The 19,988-nt window shown below is 41.8% G+C and overlaps 3 protein-coding genes across 4 annotated transcripts in view; all 3 read left to right on the top strand.

Moving 5' to 3' along the window:
* LOC139532324 (collagen alpha-1(XXVIII) chain-like) overlaps positions 1-8,200 on the top strand; it is a 38,255-nt gene extending 30,055 nt beyond the window's left edge. The window contains exons 34-38 of one of the 2 annotated variants that reach the window (XM_071329785.1): positions 277-496; positions 798-989; positions 4,831-4,938; positions 5,240-5,431; positions 5,529-8,200. In XM_071329785.1, coding sequence (XP_071185886.1) covers positions 277-496; positions 798-989; positions 4,831-4,938; positions 5,240-5,431; positions 5,529-5,533 — 717 coding nt within the window. In that variant the 3' untranslated portion in view covers positions 5,534-8,200. Of the gene's footprint in view, positions 1-276; positions 497-797; positions 990-1,086; positions 1,356-4,830; positions 4,939-5,239; positions 5,432-5,528 lie in introns of those variants that run through there. The other variant, XM_071329786.1, reaches the window with a different exon arrangement.
* A 1,853-nt stretch (positions 8,201-10,053) lies between these two features.
* On the top strand, positions 10,054-14,096 carry LOC139532326 (kelch-like protein 41b). Its single transcript, XM_071329792.1, has 6 exons — positions 10,054-11,298; positions 11,547-11,704; positions 11,808-11,915; positions 12,733-12,918; positions 13,101-13,247; positions 13,640-14,096. The coding sequence occupies exons 1-6, from the start codon at positions 10,189-10,191 to the stop codon at positions 13,749-13,751; spliced, it is 1,821 nt and encodes a 606-aa protein (XP_071185893.1). The 5' UTR covers positions 10,054-10,188; the 3' UTR covers positions 13,752-14,096.
* Positions 14,097-15,483: 1,387 nt separating this feature from the next.
* LOC139532329 (2-oxoglutarate receptor 1-like) lies at positions 15,484-18,601 on the top strand. The gene is made up of 2 exons (XM_071329796.1): positions 15,484-15,564; positions 17,219-18,601. Exon 2 carries the CDS (start codon positions 17,259-17,261, stop codon positions 18,312-18,314), a length of 1,056 nt encoding a protein of 351 aa, XP_071185897.1. The 5' UTR covers positions 15,484-15,564; positions 17,219-17,258; the 3' UTR covers positions 18,315-18,601.
* Positions 18,602-19,988: the final 1,387 nt, after the last annotated feature.

Genomic DNA, 19,988 nt, shown 5'->3' on the forward strand with positions numbered 1-19,988 from the left:
ATCTCACTATGGTAACACTGTCTCCTCTTAGCCTACTGTACATTATCTCACTATAGTAGCACTGTCTCCTCTTAGCCTACTGTACATTATCTCACTATGGTAACACTGTCTCCTCTTAGCCTACTGTACATTATCTCACTATAGTAACACTGGGCTTGTTACTCTGTTTCAGGCTTTAAAACTGTGTATTTGTGTTTCGTTACTAATTGACAATAGGGTAAGGACTTTGTTGGTCCTCATATTTTTCCTTGTGTGTTTGAATTCCTCCGGGTCCAGATAGGGCAGCGTGAGGGAGGCAAGGATGGAGGTATTTACACCCCAGATTGGGGGACTGGTCGCGGGGACGTTCCCACGTTGAACGGCAACACGTCCTCCTCTTCCAATACAGGAGGGTCCTCTTCCTCATCATCATCATCATCAGGAACGTCATCTTCATCCTCAGGGTCCTCAGGCTCTGTCCAGTTAGTGCCCGCATCACGACCCGCACTTCCCAAAGGTATGTTGCAACAGCTGGGAGAAGTGCTATGTGTATGTAGTCATAGCAGTCTACCCTGTGTCTGTTCATTAAGCTAAAGGATTGAATCACATGAGCTGTTCAGATTACTACAAAGCCTGTCAAAATCAGTTACTGAATGATTCCAACTGAAATTGACACACATTTTGTTGATGCGTTAGCTATATCTGCCAATGAACAGAATCAGTATGCTAGTGTGCCATGGCCCCTACATCCTGATATATGTCTATTTATTTAGTGGGCCTTCACTAATGGTCTTCTCTCTGTGTTCTGTCCATGTCAGAGTTTGTGCCTCTGGACCCTCGCTGTGCACTGGTCCTAGACCAGGGCCCCTGTCGGGACTACAAAATGCGCTGGTACTACGACAAGCAGGCCAACGCATGCGCCCAGTTCTGGTACGGAGCCTGTGAGGGGAACCAGAACCGCTTCGACACAGAGGAGGAGTGCAAGAGGACATGTGTGCAAGGCAGAGCGGGTACTGTATAGCTCATCTTTCAATGATCTTTGGTTTCCGTTGAATATTCATCAAGTATGGGATTTTGTATGAATGTTGTGTGTTTTCTTCACAACAGGCTGAGAAGACATCTCACTCAATTCAGTCTTTAAACTGATGTTCCATGGCACCATGTACTTCACAATGGAAGGAGGTCAAGTCATGACACGATGTTGTACCTATTGGATAAATGCGTTTTTGACACTCCCTAGTTCCCCCCTCCTACCCTTGAACTAAAACTCTACGCACTTATTATAAATATTCATATACTAATTCCAGTGTCTGATTTGAACTTTATTTTTACCGCCAATCTCTGTAAAATGTTTCATTAAAGGTCCAATGCAGCCATTTTTATCTCAATATCAAATCATTTCTGGATGACAATTAACTACCTTACTGTGGTTTGGAACTCTTTCTTATTGGTCTATTAACTAATTTACCACCTGGTGATGTCACCATGGAAGGCCAAAACTCCATCCCACCAAAGGGGCATTATCATCATTTTCACAATTTCACAGTAATCTTTCAACCTCATAATGTGGAAACGTATATAAAATGCAGGCAAATCTAGTTTTTGACTGCACTGGGCCTTTAACTTAACATTACCATTTTCATTCAAAATGAATGGATAGCTCATCATATAACATCATTTTAACACACAATTCAATCAATCTCACTCAGGTATGTAGTCAAGAAGTAGTAAAAAATACCACTTGCTGTATTAGACACTGATTAATTCATACATACAGTTGAAATTGGAAGTTAACATGCACCTTAACCAAATACATTTAAACTAAATGTAACATAAAACAAATTCCAGTTTTTCACATTTAATCCTAGAAAATGTCCCTGTCTGAGGTCAGTTAGGATCACCACTTTTTATTTTAAGAATGTGAAATGTCAGAATAATAGTAGAGAGAATGATTTATTTCAGCTTTTATTTCTTTCATCACATTCCCAGTGGATCAGAAGTTTACATACACTCAATTCGTATTTGGTAGAATTGCCTTTAAATTGTTTAACTTGGGTCAAACGTTTCGGGTAGCCTTCCACAAGCTTCCCACAATAAGTTGGGTGAATTTTGGCCCAATCCTCCTGACAGAGCTGGTGTAACTGAGTCAGATTTGTAGGCCTCCTTGCTCGCACACGCTTTTTCAGTTCTGCCCACAAATTTTCTATGGGATTGAGGTCAGGGCTTTGTGATGGCCACTCCTCCACTACCTTGACTTTGTTGTCCTTAAGCCGTTTTGCCACAACTTTGGAAGTATTTGCTTTAACTTCCTGGCTGATGTCGTGAGATGTTGCTTAAAATTATGTGGATATATTGTTCCCCTCATGATGCTATCCATTTTGTGAAGTGCACCAGTCCCTCCTGCAGCAAAGCACCCCCACGACATGCTGCTGCCACCCCGTGCTTCACGGTTGGGATCTTGGCTTGCAAGCATCCCCCTTTTTCCTCCAAACAACGATGGTCATTATGGCCCAACAGTTCTATTTGTGTTTCATCAGACCGGAGGACATTTCTCCAAAAAGTACGATCTTTGTCCCCATGTGCAGTTGCAAACCGTAGTCTGGCTTTTTTATGGCGGTTTTGGAGCAGTGGCTTCTTCCAGGCTGAGCGGCCTTTCAGGTTATGTCGATATAGGACTCGTTTTACTGTGTATATAGATACTTTTCTACCTGTTTCCTCCAGCATCTTCACAAGGTCCTTTGCTGTTGTTCTGGGATTGATTTGCACCTTTCGCATCAAAGTACGTTCATCTCTAGGAGACAGAACGCTTCACCTACCTGAGCGGTATGACGGCTCCGTGGTCCCATGGTGTTTATACTTACGTACCATTGTTTGTACAGATGAACGTGGTATCTTCAGGCATTTGGAAATTGCTCCCAAAGATTAACCAGACTTGTGGAGGTCTACAATTTTTTTTCTGAGGTCTTAGCTGATTTCTTTTGATTTTCCCATGATGTCAAGCAAAGAGGCACTTAGTTTGAAGGTAGACCTTGAAATACATCCACAGTTACACCTCCAATTGACTTATTGTCAATTAGCCTATCAGAAGCTTCTAAAGCCATGACACAATTTTCTGGAATTTTCCAAGCTGTTTAAAGGCACAGTCAACTTAGTGTATGTAAACTTCTGACCCACTGGAATTGTGATGCAGTGAATTATAAGTGAAATAATCTGTCTGTAAACAATTGTTGGAAATATTACTTGTGTCCTGCACAAAGTAGATGTCCTAACCTACTTGCCAAAACTATAGTTTGTTAACAAGAAATTTGTGGAGTGGTTGAAAAATGAGTTTTAATGACTCCAACCTGAACTTCCGACTTCAACTGTACATGCTTCCAGTCGCAAATCAGTATAGTCTATAGATTTTGACAGGGGATGACCAGGGATGTTCTCTTGATAAGTGCCTGAATTGGACCATTTTCCTGTCATGCTAAGCATTCAAAATGTAATGAGTAATTTCGGGTGTCAGGGAAAATGTATGGAGTAAAAAGTACTTTATTTTCTTTAGGAATGTAGTGAAGTAAAAGTTATCAAAAATATAAATAGTGAAGTACAGATACCTCCAAAAACTACTTAAGTTGTACTTTTAAGTATTTTTACTGATGTACTTTACACCCCTGGTAACCCAGAACTGGAAATCTCTATGTTACGTAGTCTGCCCTCAGCCTTAACACTGTCATTGGTTTAGTAGTGGCTAAAGAGGGATAATGCTGTCAAAGCTACTGGTTATTAACCCAATATTGGTTGTTTAGACCAGTGTCTCCACCCTGTATCTCATTCCCATTCATTCATTTCCAAACAGCCATTCAAGCTACGGTAATACCTCTCAATTAAACTATTTAAAGCGGATTCTAGGATATTATGTCCCTATGCTACAGTGCAAAATACAATGTACTGTCGTTTTAATTGAATTTAGCCCTAAGATGACTAGGACTGGGGTCTAATGAGCGGGGTTGAGAAAAGTTGGAGGGTTGAGCAGCAGCAGCTGATAGACTCTCCACCTATCAACATTCCTCCTCATACTCTCTTCATTGTTCTGGGGGGGGGGGGGGGGGGTAATAGGACTGCTGACAGGTGTGTGGCATTCAACTTCAGGCCCTGAAAATAGCCACTTTTCCCTGAATTATACTGTACTCTCAGGGGTAGGCTTTCATCTCTGTTTAAACTCAGGTGGCTACAGATAAAATATATAGCAGGTAAACTTAGCTTGATTATAAGTCAAAGTGTTTGGAGATGGGTGGCAATGTGGACACTGTAGTTGAGGACACTAAAGATAGACCATTTGGACAGGAGTGGAGTGTCTCACACGTAATATAAATATAGTGTAGTGCACAGACAGCAGTGTCACCTCGCCAATATCAGAAATGGATACCTATCGATTGCTGTGGCTACAGGAGGAGGTTCCTAAGTTCATAGAAAGTGAGATTTAGAGAAGACTTTCAAAGTACATTAATCTAGTTTGTATTGATGAAAATATTAAGTTAAATTTAGTTTAGTTAAATTCACAGACGTTTATTTATTCTCTTTGAAAAGTCCTTTTCTCAGAGCATGAGACATTTGTAGACAGATACACTATCCATATTAATAGGACAAGTTTCACAAATGGTTGACATCTCAAAACGGTCCTCTATCTATCAAATAGATTGTCAGAACAAATGGTCATTGTTGTTTTAACTATGTAAGTGTGATCTCTATCAAACCTGTTTGAATTTGCCTGTAGTAGCAACATGTGCACATATTATATTGTTAAAGTTTTCTAGGCGTTATATTTGTGTTAAGTGAACGGCAACACGTCCTCCTCTTCCAATACAGGAGAGTCCTCTTCCTCATCATCATCATCATCAGGAACGTCATCTTCATCCTCAGGGTCCTCAGGCTCTGTCCAGTTAGTGCCCGCATCACGACCCGCACTTCCCAAAGGTATGTTGCAACAGCTGGGAGAAGTGCTATGTGTATGTAGTCATAGCAGTCTACCCTGTGTCTGTTCATTAAGCTAAAGGATTGAATCACATGAGCTGTTCAGATTACTACAAAGCCTGTCAAAATCAGTTACTGAATGATTCCAACTGAAATTGACACACATTTTGTTGATGCGTTAGCTATATCTGCCAATGAACAGAATCAGTATGCTAGTGTGCCATGGCCCCTACATCCTGATATATGTCTATTTATTTAGTGGGCCTTCACTAATGGTCTTCTCTCTGTGTTCTGTCCATGTCAGAGTTTGTGCCTCTGGACCCTCGCTGTGCACTGGTCCTAGACCAGGGCCCCTGTCGGGACTACAAAATGCGCTGGTACTACGACAAGCAGGCCAACGCATGCGCCCAGTTCTGGTACGGAGCCTGTGAGGGGAACCAGAACCGCTTCGACACAGAGGAGGAGTGCAAGAGGACATGTGTGCAAGGCAGAGCGGGTACTGTATAGCTCATCTTTCAATGATCTTTGGTTTCCGTTGAATATTCATCAAGTATGGGATTTTGTATGAATGTTGTGTGTTTTCTTCACAACAGGCTGAGAAGACATCTCACTCAATTCAGTCTTTAAACTGATGTTCCATGGCACCATGTACTTCACAATGGAAGGAGGTCAAGTCATGACACGATGTTGTACCTATTGGATAAATGCGTTTTTGACACTCCCTAGTTCCCCCCTCCTACCCTTGAACTAAAACTCTACGCACTTATTATAAATATTCATATACTAATTCCAGTGTCTGATTTGAACTTTATTTTTACCGCCAATCTCTGTAAAATGTTTCATTAAAGGTCCAATGCAGCCATTTTTATCTCAATATCAAATCATTTCTGGATGACAATTAACTACCTTACTGTGGTTTGGAACTCTTTCTTATTGGTCTATTAACTAATTTACCACCTGGTGATGTCACCATGGAAGGCCAAAACTCCATCCCACCAAAGGGGCATTATCATCATTTTCACAATTTCACAGTAATCTTTCAACCTCATAATGTGGAAACGTATATAAAATGCAGGCAAATCTAGTTTTTGACTGCACTGGGCCTTTAACTTAACATTACCATTTTCATTCAAAATGAATGGATAGCTCATCATATAACATCATTTTAACACACAATTCAATCAATCTCACTCAGGTATGTAGTCAAGAAGTAGTAGAAAATACCACTTGCTGTATTAGACACTGATTAATTCATACATACAGTTGAAATTGGAAGTTAACATGCACCTTAACCAAATACATTTAAACTAAATGTAACATAAAACAAATTCCAGTTTTTCACATTTAATCCTAGAAAATGTCCCTGTCTGAGGTCAGTTAGGATCACCACTTTTTATTTTAAGAATGTGAAATGTCAGAATAATAGTAGAGAGAATGATTTATTTCAGCTTTTATTTCTTTCATCACATTCCCAGTGGATCAGAAGTTTACATACACTCAATTCGTATTTGGTAGAATTGCCTTTAAATTGTTTAACTTGGGTCAAACGTTTCGGGTAGCCTTCCACAAGCTTCCCACAATAAGTTGGGTGAATTTTGGCCCAATCCTCCTGACAGAGCTGGTGTAACTGAGTCAGATTTGTAGGCCTCCTTGCTCGCACACGCTTTTTCAGTTCTGCCCACAAATTTTCTATGGGATTGAGGTCAGGGCTTTGTGATGGCCACTCCTCCACTACCTTGACTTTGTTGTCCTTAAGCCGTTTTGCCACAACTTTGGAAGTATTTGCTTTAACTTCCTGGCTGATGTCGTGAGATGTTGCTTAAAATTATGTGGATATATTGTTCCCCTCATGATGCTATCCATTTTGTGAAGTGCACCAGTCCCTCTTGCAGCAAAGCACCCCCACGACATGCTGCTGCCACCCCGTGCTTCACGGTTGGGATCTTGGCTTGCAAGCATCCCCCTTTTTCCTCCAAACAACGATGGTCATTATGGCCCAACAGTTCTATTTGTGTTTCATCAGACCGGAGGACATTTCTCCAAAAAGTACGATCTTTGTCCCCATGTGCAGTTGCAAACCGTAGTCTGGCTTTTTTATGGCGGTTTTGGAGCAGTGGCTTCTTCCAGGCTGAGCGGCCTTTCAGGTTATGTCGATATAGGACTCGTTTTACTGTGTATATAGATACTTTTCTACCTGTTTCCTCCAGCATCTTCACAAGGTCCTTTGCTGTTGTTCTGGGATTGATTTGCACCTTTCGCATCAAAGTACGTTCATCTCTAGGAGACAGAACGCTTCACCTACCTGAGCGGTATGACGGCTCCGTGGTCCCATGGTGTTTATACTTACGTACCATTGTTTGTACAGATGAACGTGGTATCTTCAGGCATTTGGAAATTGCTCCCAAAGATTAACCAGACTTGTGGAGGTCTACAATTTTTTTTCTGAGGTCTTAGCTGATTTCTTTTGATTTTCCCATGATGTCAAGCAAAGAGGCACTTAGTTTGAAGGTAGACCTTGAAATACATCCACAGTTACACCTCCAATTGACTTATTGTCAATTAGCCTATCAGAAGCTTCTAAAGCCATGACACAATTTTCTGGAATTTTCCAAGCTGTTTAAAGGCACAGTCAACTTAGTGTATGTAAACTTCTGACCCACTGGAATTGTGATGCAGTGAATTATAAGTGAAATAATCTGTCTGTAAACAATTGTTGGAAATATTACTTGTGTCCTGCACAAAGTAGATGTCCTAACCTACTTGCCAAAACTATAGTTTGTTAACAAGAAATTTGTGGAGTGGTTGAAAAATGAGTTTTAATGACTCCAACCTGAACTTCCGACTTCAACTGTACATGCTTCCAGTCGCAAATCAGTATAGTCTATAGATTTTGACAGCATCAGTATGTATTGTATATATCTCACATCATAACTCTTTTATGCTGATCACTGATTTTATATTGCTAACGTAATTGTAATATCTGCATTGTTCAAACTGCGGAATAACAACATTGGTGCCATAACGTGTTCCTGCAATGATGCTATTCATCTAGCTTGTGACCCAGTATTTACACGTTTACAGAAACTATGAGCAACTCATTTTATTTCCAAGAAGAACCAACCCTGTATCAACTCAGTGTGCTGTCAACAAACCATGCTAGGAAATGACAGCGGTGCTCTACCGTTCATGTCTAGGGATAATTTTGTGCATTTGAATGTGTTTTTTTTACAACGATTTTTATGAATAAAAATGTGATTTTGTTTTATTTTTGTCTGAATTTGCGATGTTTATCATACAAGTACATTACCGTACAGTTTTCTACATTACAGTTGTTGCCTTTTATTTCACACTGGTTCATGTGGATTATACTGTAGATGTACGGTGTCCTCTACTGGTGAGAAGTTGCCTTGCCTGATGCACACTAGAAACGAGGGTTTGTCAAGGGTTCTTTGGGAAAGGTGATGGTTCTATGTGGAACCATGATGACTCAAAGAACCCTTTGAGCTCTTCAATGGTTCTTCTCTACAGTTCACAAAAGCATTACTTGCTCTTTTAGTGATAATTAAAATGTAGGTTCGCCGGCTCATTAGTATTTTTTTGGCGTGTTTTGCTCTTAGCTCTTTTTGTGCAACCGTGAGTGAGAGTGTCATCATTCCAGTTGATGTAATCTGTTGTGTTATGCTATTAAGTAATTTATATGTCTATGGCCAGTGCAGTGTCTTGTGAAAGACTCACATATGGCCTCGTGTCCATTGAGAACGGTTGACTAAATCAGTCAGTGGTTCTCAATTCTCTCATCAGGAACCCCCAGCTGTTCCATTGGTAGCTCACTTGATTCAGATTGTAACTTAACACAAATATAACGCCTAGAAAACTTTAACAATATAATATGTGCACATGTTGCTACTACAGGCAAATTCAAACAGGTTTGATAGAGATCACACTTACATAGTTAAAACAACAATGACCATTTGTTCTGACAATCTATTTGATAGATAGAGGACCGTTTTGAGATGTCAACCATTTGTGAAACTTGTCCTATTAATATGGATAGTGTATCTGTCTACAAATGTCTCATGCTCTGAGAAAAGGACTTTTCAAAGAGAATAAATAAACGTCTGTGAATTTAACTAAACTAAATTTAACTTAATATTTTCATCAATACAAACTAGATTAATGTACTTTGAAAGTCTTCTCTAAATCTCACTTTCTATGAACTTAGGAACCTCCTCCTGTAGCCACAGCAATCGATAGGTATCCATTTCTGATATTGGCGAGGTGACACTGCTGTCTGTGCACTACACTATATTTATATTACGTGTGAGACACTCCACTCCTGTCCAAATGGTCTATCTTTAGTGTCCTCAACTACAGTGTCCACATTGCCACCCATCTCCAAACACTTTGACTTATAATCAAGCTAAGTTTACCTGCTATATATTTTATCTGTAGCCACCTGAGTTTAAACAGAGATGAAAGCCTACCCCTGAGAGTACAGTATAATTCAGGGAAAAGTGGCTATTTTCAGGGCCTGAAGTTGAATGCCACACACCTGTCAGCAGTCCTATTACCCCCCCCCCCCCCCCCAGAACAATGAAGAGAGTATGAGGAGGAATGTTGATAGGTGGAGAGTCTATCAGCTGCTGCTGCTCAACCCTCCAACTTTTCTCAACCCCGCTCATTAGACCCCAGTCCTAGTCATCTTAGGGCTAAATTCAATTAAAACGACAGTACATTGTATTTTGCACTGTAGCATAGGGACATAATATCCTAGAATCCGCTTTAAATAGTTTAATTGAGAGGTATTACCGTAGCTTGAATGGCTGTTTGGAAATGAATGAATGGGAATGAGATACAGGGTGGAGACACTGGTCTAAACAACCAATATTGGGTTAATAACCAGTAGCTTTGACAGCATTATCCCTCTTTAGCCACTACTAAACCAATGACAGTGTTAAGGCTGAATCATGGTAGTGGACTATAGCCCAGAACACCCCAGTTGCTTCTTTCAGTCTGTGACAGCTGTATGAGTCGGTCTCCGCATTCAGATTTGGCAGAGCTGAGATTCCTACCGACTGAGGCAGGCAGGCAGGCAGCTATATTTAGAGGGGAAAGGATTAAATTGCAGTAGGCAGTGGGGGCTTCAAGCTGGGAACCTTTTCTCTGCTCAGCCTTTTCTAGCCTGGACTGGGTGCCAAGAGGACCTGTGGCCACCATTTCTTCCCCTCTGCAAGCCACCGATTTCCCCACACCATGGACCCCAAAGCCATGAAGGAGGAGCTGCGCCTCTTCCAGAGCACCTTGCTCCAGGATGGCCTCAAGGAGCTGCTGAACGAGAACAAGTTTGTGGACTGCAGTCTAAAAGTGGGCGATCGGAGCTTCCCCTGCCATAAACTCATCATGGCTGCCTGCAGCCCATACTTCAGAGAGATATTCTTTTCCGAGGATGGCAAGGAGGTGAAGGCCAACAAGGAGGTGGTCCTGGACGATGTCAATCCCGCAATCTTGGACATGATCATCATGTATCTGTACTCGGCCGAGATCGACCTCACCGACGAAAATGTGCAGGACATATTTGCCGTAGCCAATCGTTTCCAGATTCCTTCAGTCTTCACCGTGTGTGTTAATTATCTTCAGAAGAAGCTCTCCATGACCAACTGTCTGGCAATCTTCAGGATGGGTCTGGTCCTCAACGTGCCCAGGTTGGCGGTGTCCGCCCGTGACTACATTGCAGACCGCTTCGATATCCTCTCTAAAGACGAGGAGTTCCTCCAGCTGGCCGCTCATGAACTGTTCGCTGTCATCGGTGGCGACTCGCTCAATGTGGAGAAGGAGGAGATGGTGTTCGAAGCCCTCATGAAATGGGTCCGCAATGACAAAGACAAACGTGTCCAGGTACTGGGTGACGCCTTTGAGTGCATCCGCTTCCGCCTCATGCCCGAGAAGTACTTCCACGACAAAGTGGAGACGGACGAGATCATCAAGGCCGACCCGGAACTCCTGAAGAAGGTCCAGATTATCAAAGACGCGTTCCAGGGGAAACTCCCAGAGAAGAAGGAGAAGGTAGCTGGGGATAAGGTGTCAGACGGTGAGGGTGGTGAGACAGAGGAGGTTTTCCCAGGTTTCCTGAACGATAACCGTCGCCACGGCATGTACGTTCGCGACCTGATCCTGATGATCAACGACACGGCAGCGGTGGCGTACGACGTCAACGAGAACGAGTGTTTCCTGGCGGCCATGTCGGAACAGATCCCCCGGAACCACGTCAGCCTGGCGTCACAGAAGAACCAGCTCTACCTCATCGGAGGACTGTTTGTGGACGAGGAGGACAAGGACGCTCCCCTACAGTGCTACTTCTATCAGGTAACCAATCATTGTTCATTAGAGTGTTGGCCACTTCTTTTGATGGTTTCAAATCTTCTATTGGTAATATTTGCCTTTCGGAATCTACGTTCGCTCACTAAGTTACATCGACAAAGTCTTTGTTTGATGTTGGAATAAATAATGATGTCAATAGCACAAAACACTGTCTTTATTCATAATACTTATTTGTAATAGATGAATGCAGTCACTCAATCAATCATTCATTCATTCAACCCTGTGTATTTCAGTTGGACACTCTCGCAGCTGACTGGGTAGCTCTGCCTCCCATGCCTTCCCCTAGAGCCCTTTTCAACATGGGAGAGTGTGATAACCTGCTGTTCGCTATTGCTGGAAAAGACCTCCAGAGCAACGAGTGTTTGGACTCTGTGATGTGCTATGACGTCCAGTGAGTGAAATAGCATTCAATGTCTCATTCACTCAGTACAGTAGAAAGATATAGGACTAAAGTGTGTGTTTTGACCCTCCTGTTCTGTAATGGCTTTCCCCAGGAAGATGAAGTGGAGTGAGACCAAAAAGCTTCCCCTGAAGATCCACGGCCATTCTGTGGTCTCCCATAAGGGTCTGGTGTATTGCATTGGAGGAAAGACTGATGACAAGTATGTGTTTGTGTGTGTGGTCTTGTTCTTATATCCTTGTGGGGACCTGAATTCCCCCAAAGTCCCCACAAGGATAGTAAAACAAGGAAAATTCTCTCTTGTGGAGACATTTCCCATGTCTCCACGAAGATGAAGGCTATTTTAAGCTTAGGGGTTATGTTTAGGGTTTGAGTTTACAATTAGGGTTTGGCGTTAAGGTTAGGTTTAGGGGTTAAGATTAGGTTAGGGAAAATTGAATTTTGAATGAAAATCAATTTCAGGTCCCCACAACGATAGAAAATCAAGTGTGTGTGTGTGTGTGTGCGTGGGTGTGTGTGTGTGTGTGCGTGCATCGTGCTAAAGATATGGTGTAAGCTGCACCTGTTTGTAGTCTATCATTCTAAGAACTGTTCATGTTAGATCTTAGAGCTAGCGTAGAAGTCATTATTTTCATTATGGAACTACACATGGTAAAGTATAAAGTTATTCATACGTGACCTTAGTGAAAATAATTTATTCTTTGGGTTACATGTGAGCAGTGGAGGCTGCTGAGGGGAGGATGGCTCATAATAATACCTGGAATGGATTAAATGGAATGACATCAAACACATGGAAACCATGTCTTTGATGTGTTTGATACTATTCCATTGACTCCATTCCAGCTATGAGCCGTCCTCCTCTCACCAGCCTCCATTGCATGTGAGCACATATTCTAATACATGTTGTCTGATTTATTGAATCCAAACCGTAACTGTAAATCCATCACAGTCTTTCTATACTGTTGCCAGAAGGACATTTCCTGAGATCTGACAACCCTGTCTATCATTCTCCTGCGCAGCAAAGCCCTGAACAAGATGTTTGTATACAACCACAAGCAGTCAGAGTGGAGGGAGCTGGCTGCCATGAAGACAGCCAGAGCCATGTTCGGAGCCGTCGTTCACAATGGAAAGATCGTGGTGGCTGGTGGAGTCAACGAGGAAGGCCTCACTGCTGCATCTGAAGTCTACGACTTTGGAACAAACAAGTATGTAGCATTTTCTTTGGTGATAAATCAGTTTAAGAACTTGTTACACCTTTTAATATCGTTCACCATAACAATACCATTTACTGGTTCTGGATGGTGAACATTATTAGTCATCTTGAGTCTGGATGGTCTTAATTAGAAAGAGTCCCCCTGACGCTATCCCTAATCACCTTGTTTTGCAGATGGGAGGCGTTCACAGACTTTCCCCAGGAGAGGAGCTCAGTGAACCTGCTGAGCAATGAGGGGGCCCTGTACGCCGTTGGGGGCTTCACCTTCATCCAGAATGACAACAAGGAGGTGGTCCCCGCAGAGGTTACTGATGTTTGGCAGTAAGTCCCCTCTTTTAATGTTATTATGTTATCAACCGAGATTCAAACCCGGGTCTTCATGCATTCAACAGGACTGTGTTAGCCCATTGTGCTAAAGCCTAGGCATTAACTGAGTGAGCTAACAGAAGTTCGCATTGTTCCGCCCTGTTAGTTGTGGGTTTGTTATTTTAGATGGCTTACATTTCCATACCTGTGGACAGAAAAGTTGAACTTATTCATCTTAGTTCAATTATAATAATTTCTTATATAAATGTATGATAAGAAATACAGTAAAAGCTAAATGAAAAAATAAATGAGAGGGCCCTACTTGATCAGTGGTACTGTACAAACAGTCAACTACGTCTTGGTTTGTTCTGTTCCTCATCACTGTATCTTCCTTTTCCCTGTGTTAGGTACGAGGAGGACAAGAAGGAATGGAGCGGGATGCTGAGGGAGATGCGTTATGCCGCTGGCTCCACCTGCGTATCCATGCGCCTCAATGCTGCCAAGATGCCCAAACTCTAGACCCTCGCTGCCCCGTCATGATTCCCCATGATGCCCTCTGTCTGCCCGGACTACCACCATCTCCTCTGGGTAGTCTTTCCATTTCAGGAATAGAGGGGGTGTCACATGACAACTCAAATGTGGACTCTTATTGGTTGATTGTGTTGTGAGTTTCTTTTTGCCTCTTTCTGATCTCAGGTGATTTTCTGTACAATAAAAACATCTACTTTGCTTCAGTGAAGACCGCATTAGTATATTAGTTTCCCTCACTATAGAGTAACCCATAACGTGTATTTAGCTAGCTTTTTTTGTAAAATAAACATTTGTTCAAAAACTCCTGTTATGGTGGTTTTGAATTTGGAGAAACAGTTGTCGACATTTTTATGGCTGGTTTAGTTTAAACATTTGTCTGTGCATAGCACGCATGTTTTACTAGAACTAGATTCAGGTCGAAGATATGGTATATAAGGAAATGAAATCTAGGTGTGAGCCAGTTGGTATAGTAAAAACAAACATGGTAAACACCAACTCATTGGCAGGTTTAAGCAACTGTCCTGCATTATGCATACACTATGTACACTACAGTATGTGTCATACCAACACTGTAGGTCCCAGTAGATTTCCACAGTAGGTTTGACATACAGTAGGTTAATCTCATTAACCCACAGTGGTGGAAAAAGTACCCAATTGACTCAAGTAAAAGTGAAAGTCACCCAGTAAAATAATACTTGAGAAAAAGTCTAAAAGTATTTGGTTTGAAATATACTTAAGTATCAAAAGTAAATGTAATTGCTAATTCTCTTTCTGTTTTATTTAGGGATAGCCAGTGGCCCTCTCCAACACTCAGAAATAATTTACAAACAAAGCATTTGTGTTTTGTGAGTCCGCCAGATCAGAGACAGTAGGGATGACCAGGGATGTTCTCTTGATAAGTGCCTGAATTGGACCATTTTCCTGTCATGCTAAGCATTCAAAATGTAATGAGTAATTTCGGGTGTCAGGGAAAATGTATGGAGTAAAAAGTACTTTATTTTCTTTAGGAATGTAGTGAAGTAAAAGTTATCAAAAATATAAATAGTGAAGTACAGATACCTCCAAAAACTACTTAAGTTGTACTTTTAAGTATTTTTACTGATGTACTTTACACCCCTGGTAACCCAGAACTGGAAATCTCTATGTTACGTAGTCTGCCCTCGAGATGAAATGTAGGTGAACTTTACACCAAAACTCTAGAAACAAATTCCACATTCACCACAAAGAATTTTAGGAGCATATGGGGTACTATTTTTAATGAGAGCACGTTCACTAGATCTTAAACTACCTCTAGATACCCTTTACATTCATGATTTGAACTTGCACTGTAACATTACTAAATACGTATAACCACTATAGTGTTTGACCGTTTTCACCGGCATCCATTTCTAGTTCACTAATGTCTGTCATCAACATGTATCAAGCATATCAACCTGCAGGCTGATGCCAAATGCAAGACATGTGACATCATAGTACAGTACAGTAACACTAAGCCACTAAACCACTAGCACTGAGGGGGAATAACGCCACTTAATGTACTCCATGTTATTCCTCCCTTTATATAACTGCTGCACAGGAATGTTGTACTCTACCCATAGTGAAGAGGAAGTATTACTGTACTTCCCGTATATGTTCCCGTACATGCTTGTTTTTTCCCGTAGTGGGGGCCAGACAGTGCTGTAGGAGGTTAATGTAGCTGAAAGGAGGGACCAGAGGTGGTTGATGTATAAGAGAGAGGAGGAGGAAAGTCTCAGAGAGGATACCGATGACTGAGGGATCAGCACTGTCTGACTGACTAACTGTAAGTTGCCATATCACTCACTGTATCTCTAGCCTTGCTAACCTGATGCTAACATGTGACTTCTGTCCTGATCTTTGCCACATTCTTATTGTGCCCACATTGTAGCCATTGCATCTACAAATGGTATTAAAATGTGTATTTTGCCTGTCCACTGTGTCTGCATTGTGACTAGATTCCCTGGTGCCTCTCAGTATGCAGACAAAGGACACATTTTATAACCAGTTATCAACGGGTCTTCTGACTCAATGTGTTCAGTACAAAGAAACTCTAAGGATGATTTTTTAAATTCTAGTATAGCGTTGATCATACTTACTAGGTGGCCTCACATGTTACAGTATTTTCTGAAAGGAAGAATACATGAAGTGCAGAGTAAAAAGTAAGGAATAAGATGAGAAAAAATTATCAGACCTGAGGTGTAAAGTTTGCACTGGCATGGTTTGGATTTTTTTGTTTGTTTATGCTGCCAGACAAACCTGAGACTGTCTCACACCTTTTGTGATAATGAGAGCAGAGGGAAGTAGAAAGGGTCATTTTTTATGAGTATTTTTATGTTAATAGAAGAAGTTTAGAAATTGAAATTGTTAGAGGCTAGTGTTGAAAAATGTAGGGTAAGTGACTGTATTAGAAATAGTAGTAGTACTGTAGTAGTAGCAGTATCAGTATCAGTAGCAGTAGCAGGAGTAGGAGTAGTATCAGTAGTAATAGTAGTAGCAGTAGTAGTAGCAGTAGCAGGAGTAGGAGTAGTAGCAGTAGTAGTAGCAGTAGCAGTAGTAGTAGCATCAGCAGTAGTAGTAGTAGCAGTAGCAGGAGTAGCAGTAGTAGTAGCAGTAGTAGCAGTAATAGTAATAGTAATAGTAGTAGTATAATAATAATAATTCAAGGAATATTACTCAGAAATGTGAGGACTACGGATCGTATCCATTTAAAGGTAATCCGATTTATTCCAGTTACGCAATAGGAATACAATTAGCAAATGGTACATACCAGAAATCTTCACGATAAAAAAAAAACAAAATATCCTAAGTCTTTAATAGAAAATTCACTACTATGACATACAAACGTACATCAGGAGATCGCTTTACCAATGACTCCATGATCAACGTTTAAACCCATCTTTTATTAATCACATCTCAACACTATGAGATAAGAGCACACCCCTGTGTCGGTCCTTTTTGAACTATCCGCTGTCCGACCAACAGAATAACACAGTGTCTCTGTAACAACAAATCCATAGCACTTACAGTACAATAATTCCTCTGTAACTTTCTCACTCATCATTATTCTCGATTCATTCAGGATTATCCTTAATCATGGTAGCATCCACATTCATGTAGAAGTGTTTAGAAAACATATTATGGGACCAAATACTTCACTTTATACTACTTCAATACACATAGAAGTGAATTGGTACCAATACTTTTGGTCCTCTACTATGTACAAAAAGCCCTGTAATTTCAAAACTGTTCACCCGATATGGATGAAAATACCCTCAAACTAAAGCTGACAGTCTGCACTTTAACCTTATAGTCATTGTATCATTTCAAATCCAATGTGCTGGAGTACAGAGCCAAAGCAACAACACATTTGTCACTGTCCCAATACTTTTGGAGCTCACTATATACGTATATAATTATATATCACTGTCTCTGTTTAGGTTCCTCTTCTAGGCCGATAACAACACTCACAGCACGGTCATGTCTAGCGCCATCTACGGCGGGAACAAATCCGACCATAATTGCACCAACGTGGACAAACTGATGAAACTCTACTACCTGCCTGTCATGTACAGTGTAATTTTCACTGTGGGGCTGCTGGGTAACGTCACCTCCATCGCCATCTACCTGGCCAAGCTACGACCCTGGAAGTCCAGCAGTATCATCATGGTCAACCTGGCATTGACGGATCTTCTGTATGTTCTGAGTCTGCCTTTCCTGGTCTACTACTACACCCACGGTGAATCCTGGGTTCTGGGCGAATTCATGTGTCGCTTTGTGCGTTTCGGGTTTCACTTTAACCTATATGGTAGTATACTGTTTCTCACCTGTTTGGCTGTGTTTCGATATGTAGTCTTGGCGCATCCCCTGAGGACGGCGCAGGTGCAGCAGAAGAGGTGGGGTATCTTGGCGTGCGCCGCAGTCTGGGCTATAGCCGGGGCGGAGATTGTGCCCATGCTCACCATGATCACCATGGAGAATAACAACAACAAGACCACCTGTTGGGACTTTGCTAGCAACGACCTGGTTGTAGTGTGGTGGTACGGCTGGCTGCTGACCGTGCTGGGCTACCTGCTGCCCCTGGTGGTGGTTGTGGTGTGTTACGCCGGTATCGCCCGGGAACTAGCCAAGGGGCCCCACACCCACAGCCCTTGCCGGGTACGGGCACGCCGCCTCACCGTACTGATCCTGGTGGTGTTCGTGGTATGCTTCCTGCCGTACCACGTCCTGAGGATCCTAAGAATAGACACCAGGAGGAAGCCTGAGTCATCATGTATGCTGGAGAACTGGGTCCACGCCGCTTATATCATATCCAGGCCCATAGCGGGGCTCAACACCTTCTTTAACCTGGGTCTGTACACGCTGGCCGGGGACAAGTTCCAGCAGGCCTTCCTCAGTGTGTTCCCCTGGGGCCCCTGGTGGACCAAGTTCAGGACTCACCTCAAACTCAGCCTAGCTGTCGTCAGTAAGCCCAGTAACACAGCTTCAGCCGAAAGGACAGTAGCCACGGATATGGACATCCATAGACATCCATAAATATAATACAGTGTTCTACTTCATTCTGTGTGGACATTACTACCATGGCAATATATTGTCCTACAATACTGTGTATACTGTACTGTGATCCTGTAAATAGAAAACCTTTTATCAGATTTTATTATATGCCAGTATGAGGTTTACAACATTTATGTGGTTTCTATAAAAATATTAGATACCTATAAAGAGTGACTTTATATCTACTGTTTACTCTAATTGGTATTGCCATATCGCTTCATTATAAATAAACGTTTAACAATCAACATTAAACCATCCAATATCCGTCTCAGAGCTCAGTGGGTATTTGATGCATTGTTCTGGTATGACTCGAGAGAGAGAGAAACAAGAATATGATACACTTGGCCCAGGACCAGAAACATATGATCACTTCTATACCCAGTGTTGGCACTCTCTCAGGTATTTCTTTCTCCCCTACTTAATGCAAGCAACAATGAGATAAGAGTCTAGGAATAAGGAACACATGGCTGGGGTGAAAAGGAGTGGCTGGCGGCGAAAGACTTCCTGCTGTTAAGTAACGTCTGTTTTACATCTTACATTATGGAGACTCACAGAACCACTTCCTAATAAGCCTCTGGAGGCTATTTACTAGAATACATTATTCATCCAATTGAATTATTTCAACACATTTCATCATTTGATAGTATCAAATAGCTAACAAACTAGTGTCAGATAAGTGGTGCTTCAATTTTGATTTGAGGCTGTACTATTTGAGTCCCACATCAAGGGGAGGTAACGTCCACTGTCCATCCTACCTTGTGGGAGCCCAGACCTCACTTCAGATTCAAAGCTGAAAGAAAGTATCTAACTCAAAGAAACACTTGAGGGAACTCTCTGAGAGTAAAAAAGACCTCAGTATAGTATCTTGCTACCATAACACAATGAGAACAATAAAGAGGAGTGATAGGCTAGGATGGAAAGTTGAATATGAATATAAATTAGTTGGGCTATGCGTGCAACAGGTTCCTCCTGTCTCTAGTTGCAATTGATTGTTGGATATTGTTTCTTGTCAACCTTTCAATCTCTTCCTCTACCTTTCCAGTAAACATTGTTGAAAAGCTCCTTTGATGAATTCCCCAAATCATTGGAATCTGTGTTATGCATTTCATCCTTTTGAGAATGTGCAGGTGTATGCCAACAGGAGCATGCGGTCTCCTATCATAGTATCTACTGTCATTCAGAGGTGTTCAGATGTACAGATATTTGGCAATGACATCATTCTTAACTACTCTCAACATGGTGTAACGTGGATGTGCATGTACTTTTGTACACATGGACGTATGTACACATACGGTCACTGCATGCAATTGCAGCTCAGTGATTTATTCTGTAGTCAGTGTACTCCCAGGCTACTCAGGCCCTGTGTCCCAAATGGCACCCTATTCCCTATAGTGCACCACTTTAGACCAGAGCCTGATCAAAAGTAGTGCACATATAGGGAATAGTGTACCATTTTGGAGGCATACAGAGATTAGTGCTGTGTTTCACACTGACTGGGAACCAGGAAGTAACTGTTTCTGTCTGGTAAAACCCTTTACAGTGTTTATCTCTTCCTTCCTGCACATCTCCCTTTCTATCCACATAGTTTCACAATTAACCACTTGTCTTTCGATCAGCACCCGCCCTTCCCATATAAGTACACTGGAATGTAAGTCG

This window comes from Salvelinus alpinus, chromosome 10 (genome assembly GCF_045679555.1).
Source record: "Salvelinus alpinus chromosome 10, SLU_Salpinus.1, whole genome shotgun sequence".
Taxonomy (NCBI): Eukaryota; Metazoa; Chordata; class Actinopteri; order Salmoniformes; family Salmonidae; genus Salvelinus; species Salvelinus alpinus.

Coding starts and splice junctions, on each gene's coding strand:
- LOC139532326 (XM_071329792.1), top strand. CDS start 10,189: ATGGACCCCAAAGCCATGAAGGAGGAGCTGCGCCTCTTCCAGAGCACC. Junction 12,919..13,100: donor TACGACTTTGGAACAAACAA/GTATGTAGCATT, acceptor CTTGTTTTGCAG/ATGGGAGGCGTTCACAGACT. Junction 13,248..13,639: donor GAGGTTACTGATGTTTGGCA/GTAAGTCCCCTC, acceptor TCCCTGTGTTAG/GTACGAGGAGGACAAGAAGG.
- LOC139532329 (XM_071329796.1), top strand. CDS start 17,259: ATGTCTAGCGCCATCTACGGCGGGAACAAATCCGACCATAATTGCACC.